This window comes from Zootoca vivipara, chromosome 9, assembly GCF_963506605.1.
Source record: "Zootoca vivipara chromosome 9, rZooViv1.1, whole genome shotgun sequence".
NCBI lineage: Eukaryota > Metazoa > Chordata > Lepidosauria > Squamata > Lacertidae > Zootoca > Zootoca vivipara.
The window spans coordinates 9,581,378-9,600,495 of NC_083284.1; the positions used below are offsets into that span (position 1 = coordinate 9,581,378).

Below are 19,118 nucleotides of genomic sequence, written 5' to 3' on the forward strand. Positions count from 1 at the left end.
TTCGACTGGGGAGAATCTACGAGGGTGACAAAGGCGTTAAAGGCGGCAAAACTCAAGGGGAGGTCGAAGCTGTCCATCTCCAATAAGACAAAGAGAGGTGCGCTGGCCACTCGTGGGATGAATCTGCTTAATTCACACAAGGAATCCTGACGAAATAAGGCAACATGGGCTAACATTTCCCTCTATTTGGGGGTGCATGCAAAGCTATCCAGGGCATTAAGATTGCCCCAGTTCTCACCAGCGGTGTCTTGTACCTATCAGGTTGTGGCAGAAGTCAAGGAGATCAACAACTGGTGAAGCCGAGCCAACTAATTCTAGTCTTGTCCCCATCCTCCTTTCTTCTGAGTCTCTACGGGTAACGCCAAGATGGAGGAGGAGGAGGCTGCCACCCCCCGGGCTGGCTGGCCAGTCTTCACTGGTTCTCGCAGGAGGCTGTGGATGAGAAGCCTCAGAGTGCTTGCGGCAGCTGTATGGCAGTTGCTATAGCCCCTTTCGGTGCCGCTACTGCTTGCTAGCTCACTCATTCACCTTCCCTCCAGCTGTGCCTGGTTGTTTATTGGATTCTGCTGTGGCTTTCTGGTTCTCCTCCACTGCTGAGAGTGTAAACCTAGCAGCCAGGCACTGCCAGAAAACATTTCACCAACTATGAATGCTAGGAGCTTCTCTCAAGTATGAAATGAAACAACAGAGTCTTGCAGGGAGCACAGTGAATCTTTGGGTTTGGCGAGTGGCATTCAGTGATTTCAACAAGTCTACTCAGATTATGACTTAGTTGGAGATCGTCCGATCTTTTTGATTCCTGGTTTGCCCATACAGAAGACAACTTTGCACAACAGGCTACAGACAGGGCAAAAACCAATCCATGTGTCATGTTAGAAGGCATGCAAGCAAACAAAAAAAAAGTTGGGACAACACAGATAAATGCATAAAGTTACTTTATTTTCAGTATACATTTAATTTTGAAAAATATAAATGCTAAAATATCTCATCTTCTTCATTTCTTGATTCCATAAAAGTCACAATAGAAAGCCTCATAAAACTGTAAAATCCTATAATTTTATAATAAGGAATCTCATGGTTTTACTTTTCATATTCCAGGGGGGAGGGGGGAATCATTCAACAATTTGAAATGTTTTCTTCTCTCTCTCTTGAAAAATTCCTGTTTGTTCCACTGTGATTGATCTACTTCATTTCAAAATAAAGTGGCTGTGTTTTCGTTTTAATAAGTCATTCCGCCAAAGCAAGTACAGACTTTTTAATAAGAGTTTTACAACGAACAAATAATAATAACAACAAATAACAACAATAAAAACAAAAAAGTATCTGAAAGTGCATCTTGATTCCGAGAAATAATGTGAATGCATGTATTGTATCAGGAAGGAACTACAGAAATGAGTCAGAAAAGGACAGACAGAAAGACATGAGTGGTCAGGACGTTCACATTCTAGGTCTGGGACATAGTTATCTCTGGCTCTTTAAAAGTTTCACTCAACATTAGCCCTGAGCAAAAACAAAAAAAAACTCTTTGCAGAGTTTGGCTGTGAAGTTGGTCTAAGCAGCACGCCTTCCTAAGGCTGTAGTCCTCAGTGAGGCCTATCATGCCTCTCTGACTGGCCCGATCAAAGCCACCTTTCCTCCTCCCCTTTTGCCTTCTCGGCTCTTGCTGCTCCTGGTGGCTCTTAAAGGATCTAGAAAAGGACTAGAACCACACATTCATAGCCTGAGCGCCCCGTTTTAAACTACAAGCCACTGCCACTGGGCCAGGAGTCTTAATGTGCAAAGAGTGGCACTTCTCAATCCCCGCTACCTCTGTGGTGAAAGCCACGTACCTTTTCGCAACAGCAAGGAGCGATCAAAAAAGTTCGGTTTCAGAGTAGCAGTGACCATTTGGACCGTGACAGGATGTACTCCCTCTTTTGAAGGTGACAGGGCCTCACCCTGGCTCCTGTGTTTGCTTAGACCAGGCATAGGCAAACTTGGCCCTCCAGCTGTTTTGGGACTACAGTTCCCATCATCCCTGACCACGGGTCCTGTTAGCTAGGGATGGTGGGAGTTGTAGTCCCAAAACATCTGGAGGGCCGAGTTTGCCTATGCCTGGCTTAGATGCTTCATGCACGCATGGACTCGGTGCCTGGGAAACTTATCAGCCACTGGATGCAGCGTGGGCCCCCAGAGCAGCAGTTGAAGAAAGAGTAGGGCTGGCTCCTTCTACAATTTAATTTAATTTAATTTAATTAATTTAGTACGAGTGTCCAAAAGGCTCCATGATTAGCCCTTCTGTGGAGTTTGAAGTGTGGAGATAAATAAAAGGTTTGTAACCACAACGTTATAACAAAGACCAGGCATAGGCAAACTCTGAACATTTACCTTTTACTTGACCACCTGCACAATCCTGTAATAAGTTTTTCGGGCTTAATCCTTAGGAAGTGTCCTTAAAAGAGCAGCCCGAATTGTGTACAGTACTATAGGAGAGAAGAGCAAGATTCCAAGCTGCAGAGCAGTTTACTTCTGGTAAGAATCAGAAAGGTTTTGTGCATCCTGAAAGTATGCTTCACTCACTCACTCACTCTCTATTCCTTGTCTCAACTGACAACAGTCCGGTGATGGGATGAGATTTATGGTGCAGTAACTTCGGAGCTCTATGGCACCACACACAAGCATGTGTTGCTACAGCCATCTCTCTATTCTTCTGTATCCCATTCATATGTGAAACTTTGTTCTACTAGGTTCCCAATAGCTCCCATGGTCTTAAAAAGAAGGGAGCTGTGACTTTGACAACCAGTGAGACAACTGGATATGGCTGGCACATAACGATGAGCCACGGTTTAGCAAACCATGGTTTAGCGTCATGTGTGAACCCTGTCCAGCAGCTTCACTGTGACCAGCTTTCTGCCCAAAACCACACCTTGAAGCCATGGCTTGTTTCTGGTTTATAAACCCTGGCATGGCTAGGTGTTCTATGTGAAGCCAGCACCTTTCCTGAACCATGGTTTGTTTTGGAGCTCCAACCCACATGCTCACCAAGTAACAAAGATATGAGGCAAGAGCAACTGTAAAGTAGCTTTGGAGTAACAAGCCATGGTCTGTCTGATGTTCTGTGAAAGTTGAGGTTAACCCCTGGTTGGTTAAGCAAACAGCAGCTTAACAAAACCATGGCTTAGTATTATGTGTGAGCTGGGCCTTACTCTTACAAGACGCAGGCACCAAAATGCTCCTGCACAGAAACCAAATACTACACAAAAAGTGCTCATTTCCTGTAGCTGAAATATTTAGAGGGTAACTTTACACTCCACAGTCTGGTTTTATAGCCATTCCTTCATCTAAGGGGATTTCTGTGGTGAGAGGCCATGTGGAACGGAAACCCCGAACGGAGACCTCTCTGCACCCTCACCAAACAGCAATTCCCAGTGCTCTTTTTCAGAGGGAAGCCATGCCAGTTAGACTGGCAAAAAGAACGATTCACAGCTGTAGTGTAAATATAGACCCTTAGCGCTGGGAACGGCAAAATAAATAAATAAATGGTGCAGCCAGGCACGATGAAGGCCAGGAGTGCATGAAATGCAAAACCTCCAACCCTTGTTCCTTCCTCCTCCTCCTCCTCCTCCTCCACCCCCCAAATTTAAGTGGTACAAGCAACTGAAAACAGAATTTTCTCCCTATCAATTCCAATGCCATTTTCTATAGTCAGAAGTTACCACAGTAAATTCAAGTACAAGTTGAGGAGTGGAAGACCCTTGTCGGGAGAGAATGACCACTAGGAACTTACCGACAGGAAAATGGGAATTTGTGTGTGTGTGTGTGTGACATTGCATCTCAAAACCATCATTGTTGGTTTCAAGATTCTCAGCTTCCTTTTGTGCTTTGCACCTTGGTGATATAGAATCACTCCCACCTAAAACCAGGGAGGTCGAATGGGCCCCTGCTCCCGCGAGCAGGATTTTACTCCTGCAGAAAAGAAACTCGCTTCCACGCTCTCTGCACCGCCAGCTCAGTGGGGAATCCAAGGCACCCTGCGCTGTTCGATACCTGTGACAACAGGAGTCTCCCAAGAACTGGTGGTGTGGACAAGCGCAGAAGTGAGGTACTTGGCTGCAGGAGGAAAACTACTCTTGTCTGAGAGTAGATACAGACCGACACACAGCGCACTGGTCCTAACCCAGAAGGGCGGTGTGGTCAGCAATCTATGTGCGATGGGGACGCCAGCTCTTGCATGCTCCCAAACTGCCTACAAAACTCTAGGGAGCCTTAAAGTCTCGACCCAAATGCAGCGCAAGGAGCTACTGTTTGAGAAAAAAAGGGAGATGTCCCGGGTGCACACCCAAGCTGCTGCTCAGGGGTGGCCTGGATCATGCCCGGTGTCCTTAGTCCTCCCTTGCAAGAGTAGCCTGGCTAAAGTGCATTCTGAGAGTCACTGGAGTGGCTACAGCCAGTTTCTAATTATTGCTTTAACAGCCACTGCATATAAGGCCCATCCTATTTTTATACCTCTGCATCTCATCCAATGCACACCTGGACCTAGTTGGATTTGGAGCCAATCTATATGCACAGCAGAATCGTGTGGGGCACCTTTTCCAAAGGAAATATTCTCTGAACACTTTTATAATAATAATAATAAAAACCTAGCACATCAGTGAGAAGGGTAGCCTAAAACCATTCTCCCAAGTCTCTCCTGCGCAGTGATGTTTTTTACAGGGGAACTACAAACAAGTGGTTCCAGCCACATGCAGTATGAAGTAGCACAGCCCCCCCCCCAAAAAGAGACACATAATAAGATTTTACTCTATATAGATTGACACAGGGTGAAAAGCAACTTAAATCCACTCTAAATAAGGTTTGGGTGGGCAGGAATGAGGCTGGTAATTAAGGCATTAGAAGTGCCTCCCCACCCATCAGTTCCACACCACTTTGTACACCTGTGTGCAGTGCTTTTTTCTGGGGGGTACGCAGGGGTACGCATACCCTTAAACATTTTGTGAATCTTTGTACTTTTGTCCATTTACTCTATTTATTTTTCCCGATTTGAACCGTAAAATGGTGATTTTATTGAGCCAAAATGAGAGTACCCCTAAACATTTTTTAAATAATAATACTAATACTAATAATTTATTATTTATACCCCGCCCATCTGGCTGGGTTTCCCCAGCCACTCTGGGCGGCTTCCAACAGAAGAATAAAATAATCGATTAAAGATTAAAAGCCTCCCTAAACAGGGCTGCCTTCAGATATCTTTTAAAAATCTGGTAGCTGTTTTTCTCTTTGACATCTGATGGGAGGGCAGAAAAATGTACTGCCTGTGTGGACACACACACACACACACACACACACACACACCAACAAGTGTGTATAAATGAAATGACACTAACAATTCTGGACAGGGACTCAACACATGACTATAGTCTGCATCTGCTCATTTGACCTTACTCATTCCCCGTTTGAAGGGAGTTTGCAAATTGTTTCTGCTGCGCACTCCTCGTTCACGCTGATGGCGTTTGCGCAGAGGTCTCCAGGAGATGAATGGCGCCAGTGTGGCAGCAGAGTGGTCCGATTGTGCTGGTTGCATTCAACAGAACCACCAAAAAATTACATGACGTTTAAACTTGGGCCCTGATTCCCTCATTGGCTGCAACTCGGAGTTGACACTAAGCTACTAACTATGGTTAAGCAAATTAGCCACTTGCGTACGGGTTTCTCCCTTCATCCAGCAAGAGAACAAAACATGGAGCAGCTAGCTTGGTATTATCATCTAAATCAGCACTTGTGGTTTGTGGGCCTCCCAAACCGGGAAACCAACAACAACAAGCCTTGGCTTTTAGATTGTGTTCGGTTTGGAGAGGAAACAAACCGCAAGTCCTGATTTGGCCGTAACACAAAGCCAGCTATTCTGTGGCAAGAGGGAGGGAGGAAGAAAACAGGAGAGCTTGAGTTTGAGCTTCATGCACAAACTAATTTGCTAATTTGTTTAGCCATAGCTCAGCTTCATGTCCAAGCTCAACCGCTGGGTGATCAGGTTGTTAAGGAAGGAAGGAAGGAAGGAAGGAAGGAAGGAAGGAAGGAAGGAAGGAAGGTTCTAATAAAGGTATTGATATAGGTGATTTCAGTTCTATGCCATATACCCTTGAGATTGTGGTTTTGTTTTGTGTTGCTTGATTTTTTTTGCTTTTTCTTCTTTTTTGTAAAAATCACATTATATAACATACTATACAATTATTATTATTATTATTATTAATCTTCTTTTCCTTTTTTTAAAGAGAAAGTCCGACATCTAGAAATAAGAGGTAGAACTACTCAAAACTATTATGTTTCCTGCTGCAGGAAAAAAATTCATTTTTTTACAGTAATTTTTTTAAAAAAAACAGTTAAAAAATTGACAAAAAAAATATAAGTCGCAGGTTAGGCCCCCATAATTTAAAATAAAAACAATGAAGGAAAAAGAAAGAAAGAAAAGAAAATAACACTTGCCAATGCAGCCGACAGGTTAAGAATCCATTAAATTGGGACAGAATAGAAGTTGCATAGGGCAGGGTCCACACACTCACATCAGTGATGGGGGAAAGGGATGTACCATTTTTGATTCCTCTGCTTGAGACTACTGAAGCACAGGTGATGTTAAGAACATGTTAGGGTTAGCAGCATTTTACCGAAGCTGAGGACTAACGAGAAGGGGTGCTGAATTAGACCGGAGGTCAATTTCGTTCTGATAAAGAGGAAAAAGACATTGGGGGGGGGGGGAAGGGACCCAAACAAAAACAAAAAAAATCTGATTCACAACTAAAAAAAAAACCCAGTCAGTTCTGCTGACATTTCACAAAGCTGTGATAATATATCCTTAATACTTCCACCCTCTGCTGAAAATCTCAAGACGAGGGTGTACGACATATTGTGTGTGACTGAAAAGGCAAAACCAAGAAAGAAAAGTGTCTTGGTCAGAATGAAAGGAGCGAGTGGGGGAAAATAAACAGAGGAAAGGAGGGGGGGGGAACCTAAATGCTTCCGAGAGAAGAATCTGCCTTGGTTCTACCTAGGCAGAGAGCATTTTGGATATTTGGCTAGTAGTAAAGGAGGAGGAGGAGAAGGAAAAGATAAAAAGCCAGTTTCAGCTGAAGATTAATGAACACATTACAGCGTAGTTTCTGTTCCCTTGCTCCTCCAGAAATAACTGTCTTCAGGATCGAGCTCTATTCTAATTTGAGGCACAACTTTCATTGGAGTTCGTGGAGGGCTGGAGAGAGAGATGAGAAAGAAAACCGAAATCATAAAAGCAGAATTTATACACTCAGATGAATCCCCCCCTCCCTTGCTCATTCTAACCACCCCTATCTTTTATGTGGGTGCAATAATATGAAAACTACCAAACAGGAATATGAAGACAGCAACAAGGTTGGTTGCAATTACCCCATTCTGCCAGCGGAGTCCCTGTAGATACAGGATAATAACGTTCCTTTGAACATGTGAAAAAGCAACAAAAGTGCTAGACATTGCTTATGTCACGTAGGACTTGCACAGTGCGCTGGAACATGGGCCAGGGTTTAAAGAGAACACCCGGAGATGTTCCCTAACTTTGGGAGCTATGTTTCAACTGGGTGAGAGGTATTTCTTACGGTGATACGTGCAGGAATAAACACACTGGCATGGAGCAATTCTAGAAGCCTTGGCACAGAATGCCTTTCTAGATACAGCACATCCCAAGGAGAAGGCAAGTATGGTATAGTTCATAAAGTGGATTTCCCCAAGTGGGTACCTTCCAGAGATCCCCGACATCTGGTCATTGATATTCTACAGCAGAAAACCATAATTAGACTTGCTGGGTGGTGCTGCCATCTTGTAATTCAAAGATGAGGTTACCTCGTGCCCCCCTGAAGTTGCGCAGCTGCAAATTCCCATAAGTCCTTGTGACATAGCATTACACTGTTGACTTGTGTTTAGCTTGTGGTCTACTAAGATCCTTAGATCCTTTTCACATGTACTACTGACAATCCAGCATGGGTGGCGCTGTGGTCTAAACCACAGAGCCTAGGGTTTGCTGATCAGAAGGTCAGCGGTTTGAATCCCCGCGACAGGGTGAGCTCCCATTGTTTGGTCCCTACTCCTGCCAACCTAGTTCGAAAGCACGTCAAGTGCAAGTAGATAAATAGGTACCACTCCGGCGGGAAGCTAAATGGTGTTTCTGTGCGCTGCTCTGCTTCGCCAAAAGCAGCTTAGTCATGCTGGCCACATGACCCGGAAGCTGTTTGCGGACAAACGCTGGCTCCCTCAGCCTACAGAGCGAGATGAGCGCGCAACCCCAGAGTCGTCTGCGACTGGACCTAATGGTCAGGGGTACCTTTGCCTTTTTACTGGCAATCCAGGTGTCCGTCTCCCCCCTCCCATCTTATATTTGGGCAGCTGGTTCTTCCTGCCTAAGTGCAGAAGCTGACATTTGCCCCTATTGCATCATGCCTTCTTTTCTGGTTGTCATTTCTGTCCCACCCGCCCCTCTCAAAAGGACACTGTCTGCTACACTACTTAAGCATCTCTCATGCATCCCAGTCTGGTTCTATAAAAGAGCCTTAACTTTTATGCAGGTGACTTATTTCGCCTGGAGGGTATCAATGTTTTGGTGACACCAAACATTTTGAGAAAGTGACAAGCTTCACTGAATCATTAGGTTTTGCTGATTCTGCATAAGGGCTTGATCCCGGCACATTTAGATTGCTGTCAAAGCTTTATTTCATTTGCAGTGGAACTTCTGCACTGGAGTTTCAACCCACCGTACCAATCAAAAAGCCACAGCTGAATTACAAATAGTGTGCATGCAGGTTGTACATCTCACCTTGGCATTGTGTGGGAGTGCAGGAAAGGAATTTTATCAGCATGATGTATGGCGTTCAAGGAATGTTGATGATTTTTCTCCTGTTTTTTTTTAAAAAATAAAAATAAAATAATAATGCTTAGCAACTGGTTGATTTTAGAAATCTCTACCCCTCTTTTATTTATGAATAAACTCAAAGCAGCTAAGATAAAGTTGCTACATCTCGAGCCAAGTACAAAGTTGCCTGTTACCGAGGCAAGACGGTGGCCCAGCAAATCGAATGCCACACCTCCAAGTGCAAAGAAGTAGCAGAGCTATGTGCCATCAACATATTGCAGACAACGTACTGCAAAACTCCGGATGATCCCACTCAGTGGTTTCATGTAGGTGTTAAACAGCATGTGCTATTTTTGCATTCAAGCTGCAGATCTGCAGATGTTGTTGGACTCTTGGGCTGCCATATTTCAAGAAGTAAAAAGTCCGGACACAAAAGTTCTTGAGCTTTTTTGGGGGGGAGGGGATTACACAAAAAGTTATTTGGTCAAAAAGTTATTTGGTCAAAAAGTTATTTGGTCAAACAGACACTTACTTGTTCTGTTGGCAAAACACAGTAATTTCGTTGTTCCCGCAAGGGGACAATGACAATAAAGATATTTTATCTCTTATCAAAAACCCAGACACTTTAATGATTTTTTTGAAATTCCCCCGGGACGCTAATTTCGCATTGGAAATCCCAGACATGTCTGGGAAATTCCAGACGTATGGCAACCCTCTTGGGCTCCAGTTCCCATCGTCTCTGCCCAATGGCCATCCTGTTTGGGGATTGATGGGTGCTGGGAATGCAACAACCCCTGGAGGACCACACCTTCCCCATCATCTCTATCCCCGTCCACACTCAAGAGGGAAATGGAAAGCTCATTTTTTCTGGGATGGGGAGGACAATGACGACTTCAGTCCAGACAGCAAGATGGCAGTTTTGCATTCAAGATGTAGCAACTTTTTAATAGACATCTGTGGTCCCATCTGACTGTTCTGCTGCCACCATGGTTACCCCTGAAGCAAGCAACCCGCTCACCAGCGCTGCACCTAATTTATTCCATCTCTCCTGCATCTGAAGCGTTTGACACTCACCGTCTTCCTGTCTACCCATCCAGCCGGCATCATTCCGTTCAATTAGCATGTCTAACAGGCCCATCTCTTTCCACCACTTTCCCCTACCCAAAATAGGCAGTCTGCAAGTCTGGTTCTCTTGCTCCGCACGCTGCAATGGCACCATGAGGGCAGGCAGACAGATTCTGATCGAGTCTACACTGATATTTTCCCCCTAGGATATTTGTCACTTGGTTTATATCTGCAGAGAGCCAAGCCATGCATCCTTCTCCCACCTCCCACCAACTCGCAAAATATCCACCTGCGAGTTTTGCACGATTCCTCCTGTTCAGCAAAATACACACCGAACCATACAAGACCTGCCATGTGCAATCACCTTTGACATTCCATTAAAAAAAAAATCAATAAAGCAACAAACAGAAAATAGGCAAGGGATTAAGCCTATTTGTTTTCATTTTGAAATTAAAAAGGCAATCATGTTTTTGGGGTATTAGCACAAATTGAAGACTGGACAAGAAGAAAGTGAATGTCCCCCCAAGCCACCTAAAGGAAGACAAGTGTGTTAATAGTGCTACATGATTCACAGGATGACCTCTTTTTCAAAAACAAAAAAAACAAAAAGGACACAGCGGACAAATATTATATGCTTAAGTTCTGATTTTTGGCGGGTGAGTGGATCCTAAGGAAACAAACAGTGCGAGACAGTGGTGGCGGTGCTTCTATAAGGCTGCGAAACCAGAAGATTAGCCAGCAGGGAGGGAGAGCTAAAGGAAACCATTGAAGAGCGTTAGAGAAGTGCATGCACATCCACCGTGCGGGGTTGGAAATATATCATGCCATAAATGGGCTGGATTGATTTGGAGGGTTAGAAAGAGAGAAAGAGAGAGCTAGTGACGGATCTGTTAGCAGCTGGATAAAAGCAAATTAAAAAAGTGGAGCCACAAAAGGAGGGAAGAAAGAAAAAAAAAGCAAAAAACCAAAACCAACGAACTTACAAGAAAGAGATATTTTTAAAAAGCCAACCAAATATATATAAATATATATTACATGCTGTGTGGTTTAAAGAAACAACATGTAGGTATAGGGGGGAAAGAAAACATCTACGGAACAAGGTTTTTTTATTCTTTAAAAAAAAAATCAATATTGTAAGTATATATAGATATATAAACCTATATCTATATATCGCTATATAGCTGCTTTTTGGAGGTGCAATTGAGACTGAAGCAGGCATGCAAGCTGTTAGTTCTACTCACTGTCGGAAGGTTTGCTATCACTTAGGAAAGGTTCCTTTTCCATGATGTCCATTGGAATTTTAATACTTGGGACTTTTTCTGAGTAGGGGCAGTCGGACTGTGGAAGAAACGTGCACAAAATTTCTTAGAATGCTTCCATCTCGCCCGTGCGCTCTCTCGCTCTCTCTTGCCATTCCCCACAGATTTATCCAGGGCGTACCAGCCCAGCTCCAGCATTTCAGGGGTTCCTTACCAACTTGCTATTGCTTTTTTAACTGTAGCATCAAGTTCAGCAACAGCTCCACCTTCTGGCAGTTAAGGAAATAACCGCGCAATGCACTTCAGCGCACTTTACTGCTGTCCAGTTTACAAAGGTTGTTTGAATGATACTGCAGAACTTTTAGGCCAATAGGCATTTGTTTATTTAGTTGTTTATCCTCATCATCCTTCTGCTCATCTGAGCAGCTTGTGGTCATCAAGGGCTACAACTGCTAATTTGACAGAAGTAATGTGCCTCCAGAAGGGTCTTCATCACAACTCCAAAAGTAGTCTACTAAACTCAGGAAACAGAATGGGGTTGGGCTCCAGACTCCATCTCTGCAGTATAAAGAGGGTATGTTTATGGATCAGCCCAAAGCTACACCTCAATTGGTAGGTCCTTATAGGTTTTGATGACCATAATTTAACCACAGAAGGCACAAATCACTTGAGACATTTTGCAATCATTTTATGAAAAGCATGGGAGCCTTAGATGGCAACAAGTCTGAGCAGGAAGCCAGTCCACGACTATAAGGGTGAGCCATCAAGACCAAAGACATAGAAGAACAGGCAACGATGGCCAATAGACCCTAATGACTGAATCAAAAAAGCCAAAGGACGGCACCACGTTTTGTCTTGAAAAATGGCCTTGGAAGTCAATGAAGGCAGACTTACAAATATGTTAAGTGCACAAACACTGCCCCCTATTAATAAATAAATGGACCACTGCCTCTTAGTTAACAGTGCAAAATCTCTGAGTCACTGTGTTTGACGGTGCAGCCAATACTAGAGATCGAAGAGGTCAAGAGGTATTCATGCTTCCAGGGATGTCACCACCATTCAGTTAGCACCTGGCAGGACGTGGCACCTGAAACTAGCTGGCTTCATGACTGCTGGGCTTAGGAATTATTACAATGGGGAAATGGAGAGAGGTTGTGTGAGAGAGGCAGCTGAGCACTGATGCAATTATCCTAATGCTTCTGGAAGCCAGAAACCAGCCTTCGCCAACTGGAACCCGTAAGCTAGCCTTCGCCAAACTTATGCACTCAACGTAAGCTGACTAGGCCTGATGGGGGCTAGAGTAAGGAGAGCATCAGGATGGCAAAGGCTGCTGTAAGCAATGCTTTTGTTGCTCCCCAGATGTCTTACACTTTTACACACACACACACACACACACACACACACACACACACACACACCTTCCTTTTTTTCAATTTACTGCTTTCTGAGGCTGGTCAGTATGGAGCTTCCTGGAAAGTTACATGCCTCAATTGTGTCACACACACCTAGCGGCCAATAAAAATCCTCCTCAGTCCGGGTTCTGGCCCGTGGGCTGCCGGTTGCCGACTTCCAGAACAGAGCCTCATAGGAGCAGCCCTTTAAGGTCTTCTGCAGTTTCCACCTGCCTTACCAACATGTGGAAATGGAGACGGTGGCCTAGGGAGTCTTTGTAATGTGGAAGAACAGCTTAAGGCACATGAGTATATATATATAAAAAAGCAAAACACCCCAACACAATTCAACACATTGCAAGGCACAACGTTGGGTTAGCATGCCCGTCTGTCAGTCAGGCTGAAAAACCTGGAATCAAGAGATCATCAAAAGCCAACCTACATTCAGGCGCTTTTCTTGTTGCCATTTCTAAAGTTGGATTTCCAACAAGACATACAATGTAGAATGTAACTGAGCAAGTCAGATGCTTCGAAAGCATTAAAACAAAAGGCAAACGGAAAGGAAAGAAAACATCAAAATAATATTCTCACTGTAAGTGTGGATGGCTGCTAAGATTGTGTGTACCCTGAGGCAGGACGGTATACTATTCTTATCCTTATCATTGTTGTTAAAAACAGAATTAACGGAAAAATCAAGACTTGGGAGCATCATAAACATGAAAACGGAAAAGGAACTGTCATCAATAGACTTTGATAAGGGAGGGAAAAAATAGGTTCTTGAAAATTAACCTTTCTCCCATAACAAGGGAAAGGCAAGACTTGAAAGCAAGGCTTTGGGTGATTTTTCATGAACATACTGCCCAAATTTTCTGGGGACAAATTCATAGGGACAAACGTAATGTGTGATCAAAGCTGCTGATGGCAGGAATTCCTTTGTCTGTTGAGACTGAAGAAAATTCAGCTGCATTCACAAGAAAGCTCCGCCAGCCATCTCTCTCATCTCCTGGACTTGTGTTAGAACCAACCACCCGAGGTGGTTACCAAGGGCTGTCAGGATTCGCAAAAGCATTATTGGGCAATAGCGCTTTTGAAAAGAGCTGGAAATACAGGAGACAGGAGCCCCAGTGGGCTCAGTGCCAGACCAGGCAGGTGATGAGGCAATTCCCCCAGAGCCAAAAAAAAAAAGACCTTTGAAGAACTTCTATAGGTGGGTGCAAAGAGACAGACTGGGTGCCTTTGTGCATCGTGATCCCAATGTAGCCAGACAAATATGAGGTCACTTTCATGTTTGGCTGGATGCACAAAATTGTCAGAGGGAGAAATCCAACAGGCTATTGGTATAGGCTGGTGTATGCACAGCTAAAGATGACAGAAGCTTCCTTTTCAAAGTTTGCCTTTGGATGTGATATTCCTGCACTGTCAGCCAAATGTAGAAGTAACTACGCATTCAACTGGCTGAGTGGGACCACCACGCCTGAGTTTGCTCAGCGTTGGGTAGCAGAGGGGTGGTTCGGAGGATTGTGAGGGCAGCAGCTTAGGGATGCTCCAAATCCATTTTAGGCAGAAAAGGAGCATCGGCTGGGCTATGTCTATTTTGTGCTACAGTAGATTAAAATCCTACAGCCAGGTAACCTAAATTCTGTGTAAAGGGGGGGGAAGAGCTGCATTCTGCAATTTGACAAAGTATTTCCTCTTATTTTGCTAGTATTAGAGAGAGGTTAACATGACACTCATTTGGCGACCCCACAACTGTCAGACCAAATTCCTTCTCGTTTTTGGAAAACTTTAGCAGGCATTGCCCACTTCAATATTGAATTCAGTACCTGCTGCAGAAGTGTGAAATACACACAGCCCTGTGTATTAAGCATATCAGCCTCTGTCTCTAGCATCAGACATAGCCAAGAACCTGTGATTTCATGGCTGACGTGGCATGAAGTGAGGATAGTTATGTATGTAATCCAAACTTGAAGAGCTGTCACAAGTTAGCCAGGATAAAAACTGTTGTTGTTGTTTTTTAAAAAAAGTTAACAATGGTGAAAATGGCCTTACATCTTCATTGTCACTGTCCAGGCTGCCTTTCTTTTTCTTCTTTTTCTTCTCGTCCTCTTTCTTCTTCTTGTCCTTTTCTGGAATGACGTCGTCGAGGAAACTGAGGTCGTGCTGGGAGAAGAGGTAGTCCATCGCTTTTCTGACTGCCACGAGCGCCAGGATCTATCAGGACAGAAGCCAGCACTCTCTTACTGACATGCAACAGCTCCCCCACCTCTCTGGCACCAAAGCTTACCTTCTTTGCCTCACCTGATCCAACGTGGGGCTCCTCCCTTAGCCTCCGGGCTGGTAAAGAAAGGGTTAACAATATTTGAAACCTGAGCGGCCGCTGCAGTGAACCCAGCTTGAAATCGATCGGAAGCTCTGCCACTCAGATTCCAGGTTTCAATTTCTCGAGTCACCGGCAGGTTGGAAATAAATGGTACAATATTCAGAGACCATGATGTCAAGTGCCACTTCTTGCCAACTCTGCAACAGGCAGAGCTGCAAAATTGCACTGTCTTTATTGGAGAGGTTCAGGAGAATAAGACAGGATAAAAAAATGGCAAACATAAGGATTTCCTAGCCTCACTTTGTAATTTGCAGCAAAGGGACGCAAACGTAATTTGCACGACCGCTGCAGCCCATGGAACGACTAACTCGGAGTACTCTCATAGCAAAAACAAGTCTGGCAAGAGACATTCTGCACATGGATAGCTTTTAGCTGAGACCTGTAAACTTGCCACATTGTATAGCTGTGCGGTATATTGTATAGATCTGTGGCTTTGAGGAATATCCACCAGGAAGAGGGGAGAGGTGGGGTGGCAAGCCTCAGTTTATCTTATGTACAGACAGGGTAGAGGCAGCAGAAAGTAAGGGACATGGTGGTTCCCCTATCTGGAAATCATTAGTTATTATTTTATTGAATGTCTGCACCGCCCTTCATCCAAGGATTACAGGGAGGTTTGCAATATAAAAAGACAAAAATACATAACACAGTAACAAATAAAAACAATAGCCCATGATACCGTCACAGTTTAAAATTCCGCAGATGGTCTATTACCCTGAGCATTGTCTTTAGAGGAAGGGGAGTGTTTGGGGAATGGAGAAATAACCAGTGGGAGTGATACCCTTTCAAAATTGAAATGTCAACATGGGCCCAAAAATATTGTCACCCCTTGATGCAAAGTGATGCACACTGGAAAAACAACAAAAGCCCTAATGACTGCACGTAACTGAATTTGCCACAATTACTCTAGGATACAGTGGTACCTTGGTTTACGAACTTAATCCATTCCGGAAGGCCATTCTTAAACCAAAGCGTTTTTAAACCAATGTGTGCTTTCCCATAGCAGTGGGGGACTCAGTTCACGAACGGAACACACTCAACAGGAAGTGGAACATGTTCTGCTTCCAAGGCAAAGTTCACAAACCTACTTCAGGGTTTGCAGCGTTCTTAAACCACTAAGCAGTTCTTAAACCACTGTACAGTGGCACCTCGGTTTATGAACACAATTGGTTCCGGAAGTCTGTTCATAAACTGAAGCGTTCATAAACTGAAGCGAACTTTCCCATTGAAAGTAATGGAAAGTGGATTAATCCGTTCCAGACGGGTCCGTGAAGTACTTAAACTGAAGCGTTCATAAACTGAAACATGGGTGTAATTGGTTCCGGAAGTCTGTTCATAAACTGAAGCGTTCATAAACTGAAGCGAACTTTCCCATTAAAAGTAATGGAAAGTGAATTAATCCGTTCCAGATGGGTCCGCGGCGTTCATAAACCGAAAATTCATAAACCGAGGTGTTCATAAACCGAGGTTCCACTGTAGTATGAAAATGCCCACTCAGAGAAGGTCAGTTTTTCTGTCCTCCACTCCCTTCCCCTACCCCCATGTTGTTGCCCCGAGGAAACCTCCCAGTGCTTAAGGAAGGAAGAAACAGAAGGAACTAGTAAAACTTCCCCATATTACCAAAACTCTAGCCTACAACTAGCGGACTTCCTCAACTTGGGGGAAAAAATGTCACTGCTATTATGCCTGATCAGATAACGGAAAAACAAACCTGAAATATATGGCTGATCCACACGATTTAAAGCTAAAGGTTATTAGCCACTGGCTACTGAAAGGTATAGAATCCAACTGCAAGAGGACACCTCTCTTTTTGCAAAATAGGAAAGACAGAGACTTCTCAGAGGAAGGGTGGTCCAGGCTATGTATAAACTATGAATAAGTGACGAATAAACAAGGCAAAACAAAGAACATTGGCCATCTTACTAGCATACCTAATTATTTCATATCCACCCATCCCTCCTTTCAAACATCTTTTGAAAACCGTTTTGTTTACAAGGCTCTACAACATGAGGGTCCCACCCCTGCCCTTTTAACCAATCGGCATTTATTGATATGCTTCCTTTTTTTGTTGGTTTTATTCTTACATGTTGCATTCCACCTTGCTATAGCTTTATGCTGATTATATACCCATAAATAAAGAAAACAAACCATTTCCATTACTAACACCGAGACACAGAATTGTAGAGCTGGGGGCAACCAGAGGTTCACCTAGTCCAAACCCCCTGCAATGCAGGAATCTCAACTAGGACATACTGCAGGGCTTGCTCAGGAGCCTTTTGGTTTTCTTGAAGATTTCCCTTTAATTAGGAACTCATAAGAACATGGTCCCTGCTGGATCAGGCCAAAGTCCTATCTAGTCTAGCATCCTTTCCCTACAATGGCCAGCCAGATTCCCCCAGAAAGCCCACAAGCAGGGCATGACCACAATAGCACACCTCCCACTTTCAGTTCCCAACAAGTGATATTTGGAGGCATATAGTCTCTGACTATATTATAAATTATGGTGCTGGAGGAGACTCTTGAGAGTCCCATGGACTGCAAGAAGATCAAACCTATCGATTCTGAAGGAAATCAGCCCTGAGTGCTCACTGGAAGAACAGATCCTGAAGCTGAGGCTCCAAGACTTTGGCCATCTCATGAGAAGAGAAGACTCCCTGGAGAAGACCCTGATGTTGGGAAAGATTGAGAGCACAAGGAGAAGGGGGGCAACAGAGGATGAGATGGTTGGACACTGTTATCGAAGCTACCAACATGAGTCTGACCAAACTGCTAGAGGCAGTGGAAGACAGGAGTGCCTGGCATGCTCTGGTCCATGAGGTCATGAAGAGTTGGACACGACTAAACGACTAAACAACAACAACGAAGTCTCTGACATAACATGACATTGCCCTCCAAGAATTTGTCTACTCCTCTTTTGAAGCCATCCAGGCCGGTAGTCATCACTACGTCTTGTAGAAGGAATTCCATAGATTAACTCTGCACTGTGTGAAGAAGTCCTTTCCTTTCACCTATTCTGAGTTCTCCAACCTTCAGATTCACTGGATGTTCCAATTATTAGCATTGTGTGTTAGAGAGATTTATTTATATTTTTGTTATTATCCTGAAGGCTTAGAAGCCTAGGGATTACAGGATACGAACCAAAAAACACACACACACAGATGAGTTTTGTGGGGGGTGCGGGGTTTAAGGAAAAAGGGAGGCCTGTTCTCTATCTCGCATTGCATTGTTAAACTTGTTGTTGTTGTTGTTTAGTCGTTTAGTTGTGTCCGACTCTTCATGACCCCATGGACCAGAGCACGCCAGGCACTCCTGTCTTGCACAGCCTCCTGGAGTTAAACTTACTTTTCAGCAAAATAAGTATGTTCAAATTGTTTCCATATTTGGACAGGCAAGGAGTAGGGTTGTGGAATTGTGTCACTGATCAGCAAGGCAAGTCAGGGCGGCGCTAGAAGGAAGGATGGGTGCAACGGGTGGCAGTCACGATCGCGCCAACCTACCATGACTGGGAATATGATAGCAGCCACTGTAGACTTCAGGATCCAAAGGAGAGCCAGACACACCACCTGGAGGAAAGTGAAGAGGTGGACCCGGCGAAGGGGGACATGGCGCAGGTAGATGAAGTCAGGCTGGTGCTTCAGAGGCATCAAGAGCAACTTCAGGCGGTCCATGAACTGGAGGGGAGAAAGGAGGAGGAGGAGAGTTCAGCAGTGTGGTGCTGACATGCATCAATGCAGAAAAAGCAAGCGGTAGGTTTAGTTTTGCTTCCAGCACCCAACTGATGGATCAGCGATGTTTTAGTACTGTTTTAAAACTCAAAAGAGGTGGGAGCTGCAGGATCCTCTCCTTAAACGCACAAGTGCCATCGTGCAGATTTTCTGCAGTGACAGGAGGGTTTCCCCAGTGGTCAGCCTGAGCTAGATTCGCTTGGAAATAAACCAAGCTAATTCTCAGTGGGAAAGTAATAATAACCTGGGTTAGGGTTGTGTTTGGGATGCGGGTGGTGCTGTGGTCTAAACCACTGAGCCTAGGGCTTGCTGATTGGAAGGTCGGCGGTTCGAATCCCCGCAACAGGGTGAGCTCCCGTTCTCGGTCCCAGCTCCTGCCAACCTAGCAGTTCAAAAACATGTCAAAGGGCGGGAAGGTAAACGGCGTTTCCGTGCACTGCTCTGGTTTTGCCAGAA

The 19,118-nt window shown here is 44.4% G+C and overlaps 1 protein-coding gene across 3 annotated transcripts in view; it reads right to left on the reverse strand.

Annotated features, from left to right (window-relative positions):
* Positions 1 to 997: 997 nt before the first annotated feature.
* SLC4A4 (solute carrier family 4 member 4) overlaps positions 998 to 19,118 on the reverse strand; it is a 191,034-nt gene continuing 172,913 nt past the window's right edge. For all 3 annotated transcript variants that reach the window (XM_035103066.2, XM_035103068.2, XM_060278361.1), the window contains exons 22-26: positions 18,435 to 18,608; positions 14,610 to 14,771; positions 11,152 to 11,248; positions 8,810 to 8,889; positions 998 to 7,219 (exon numbers count right to left, since the gene is read on the reverse strand). In XM_035103066.2, the coding sequence (XP_034958957.1) occupies positions 8,846 to 8,889; positions 11,152 to 11,248; positions 14,610 to 14,771; positions 18,435 to 18,608 (477 nt within the window). In that variant the 3' untranslated portion in view covers positions 998 to 7,219; positions 8,810 to 8,845. The remainder of the gene's footprint in view (positions 7,220 to 8,809; positions 8,890 to 11,151; positions 11,249 to 14,609; positions 14,772 to 18,434; positions 18,609 to 19,118) is intronic.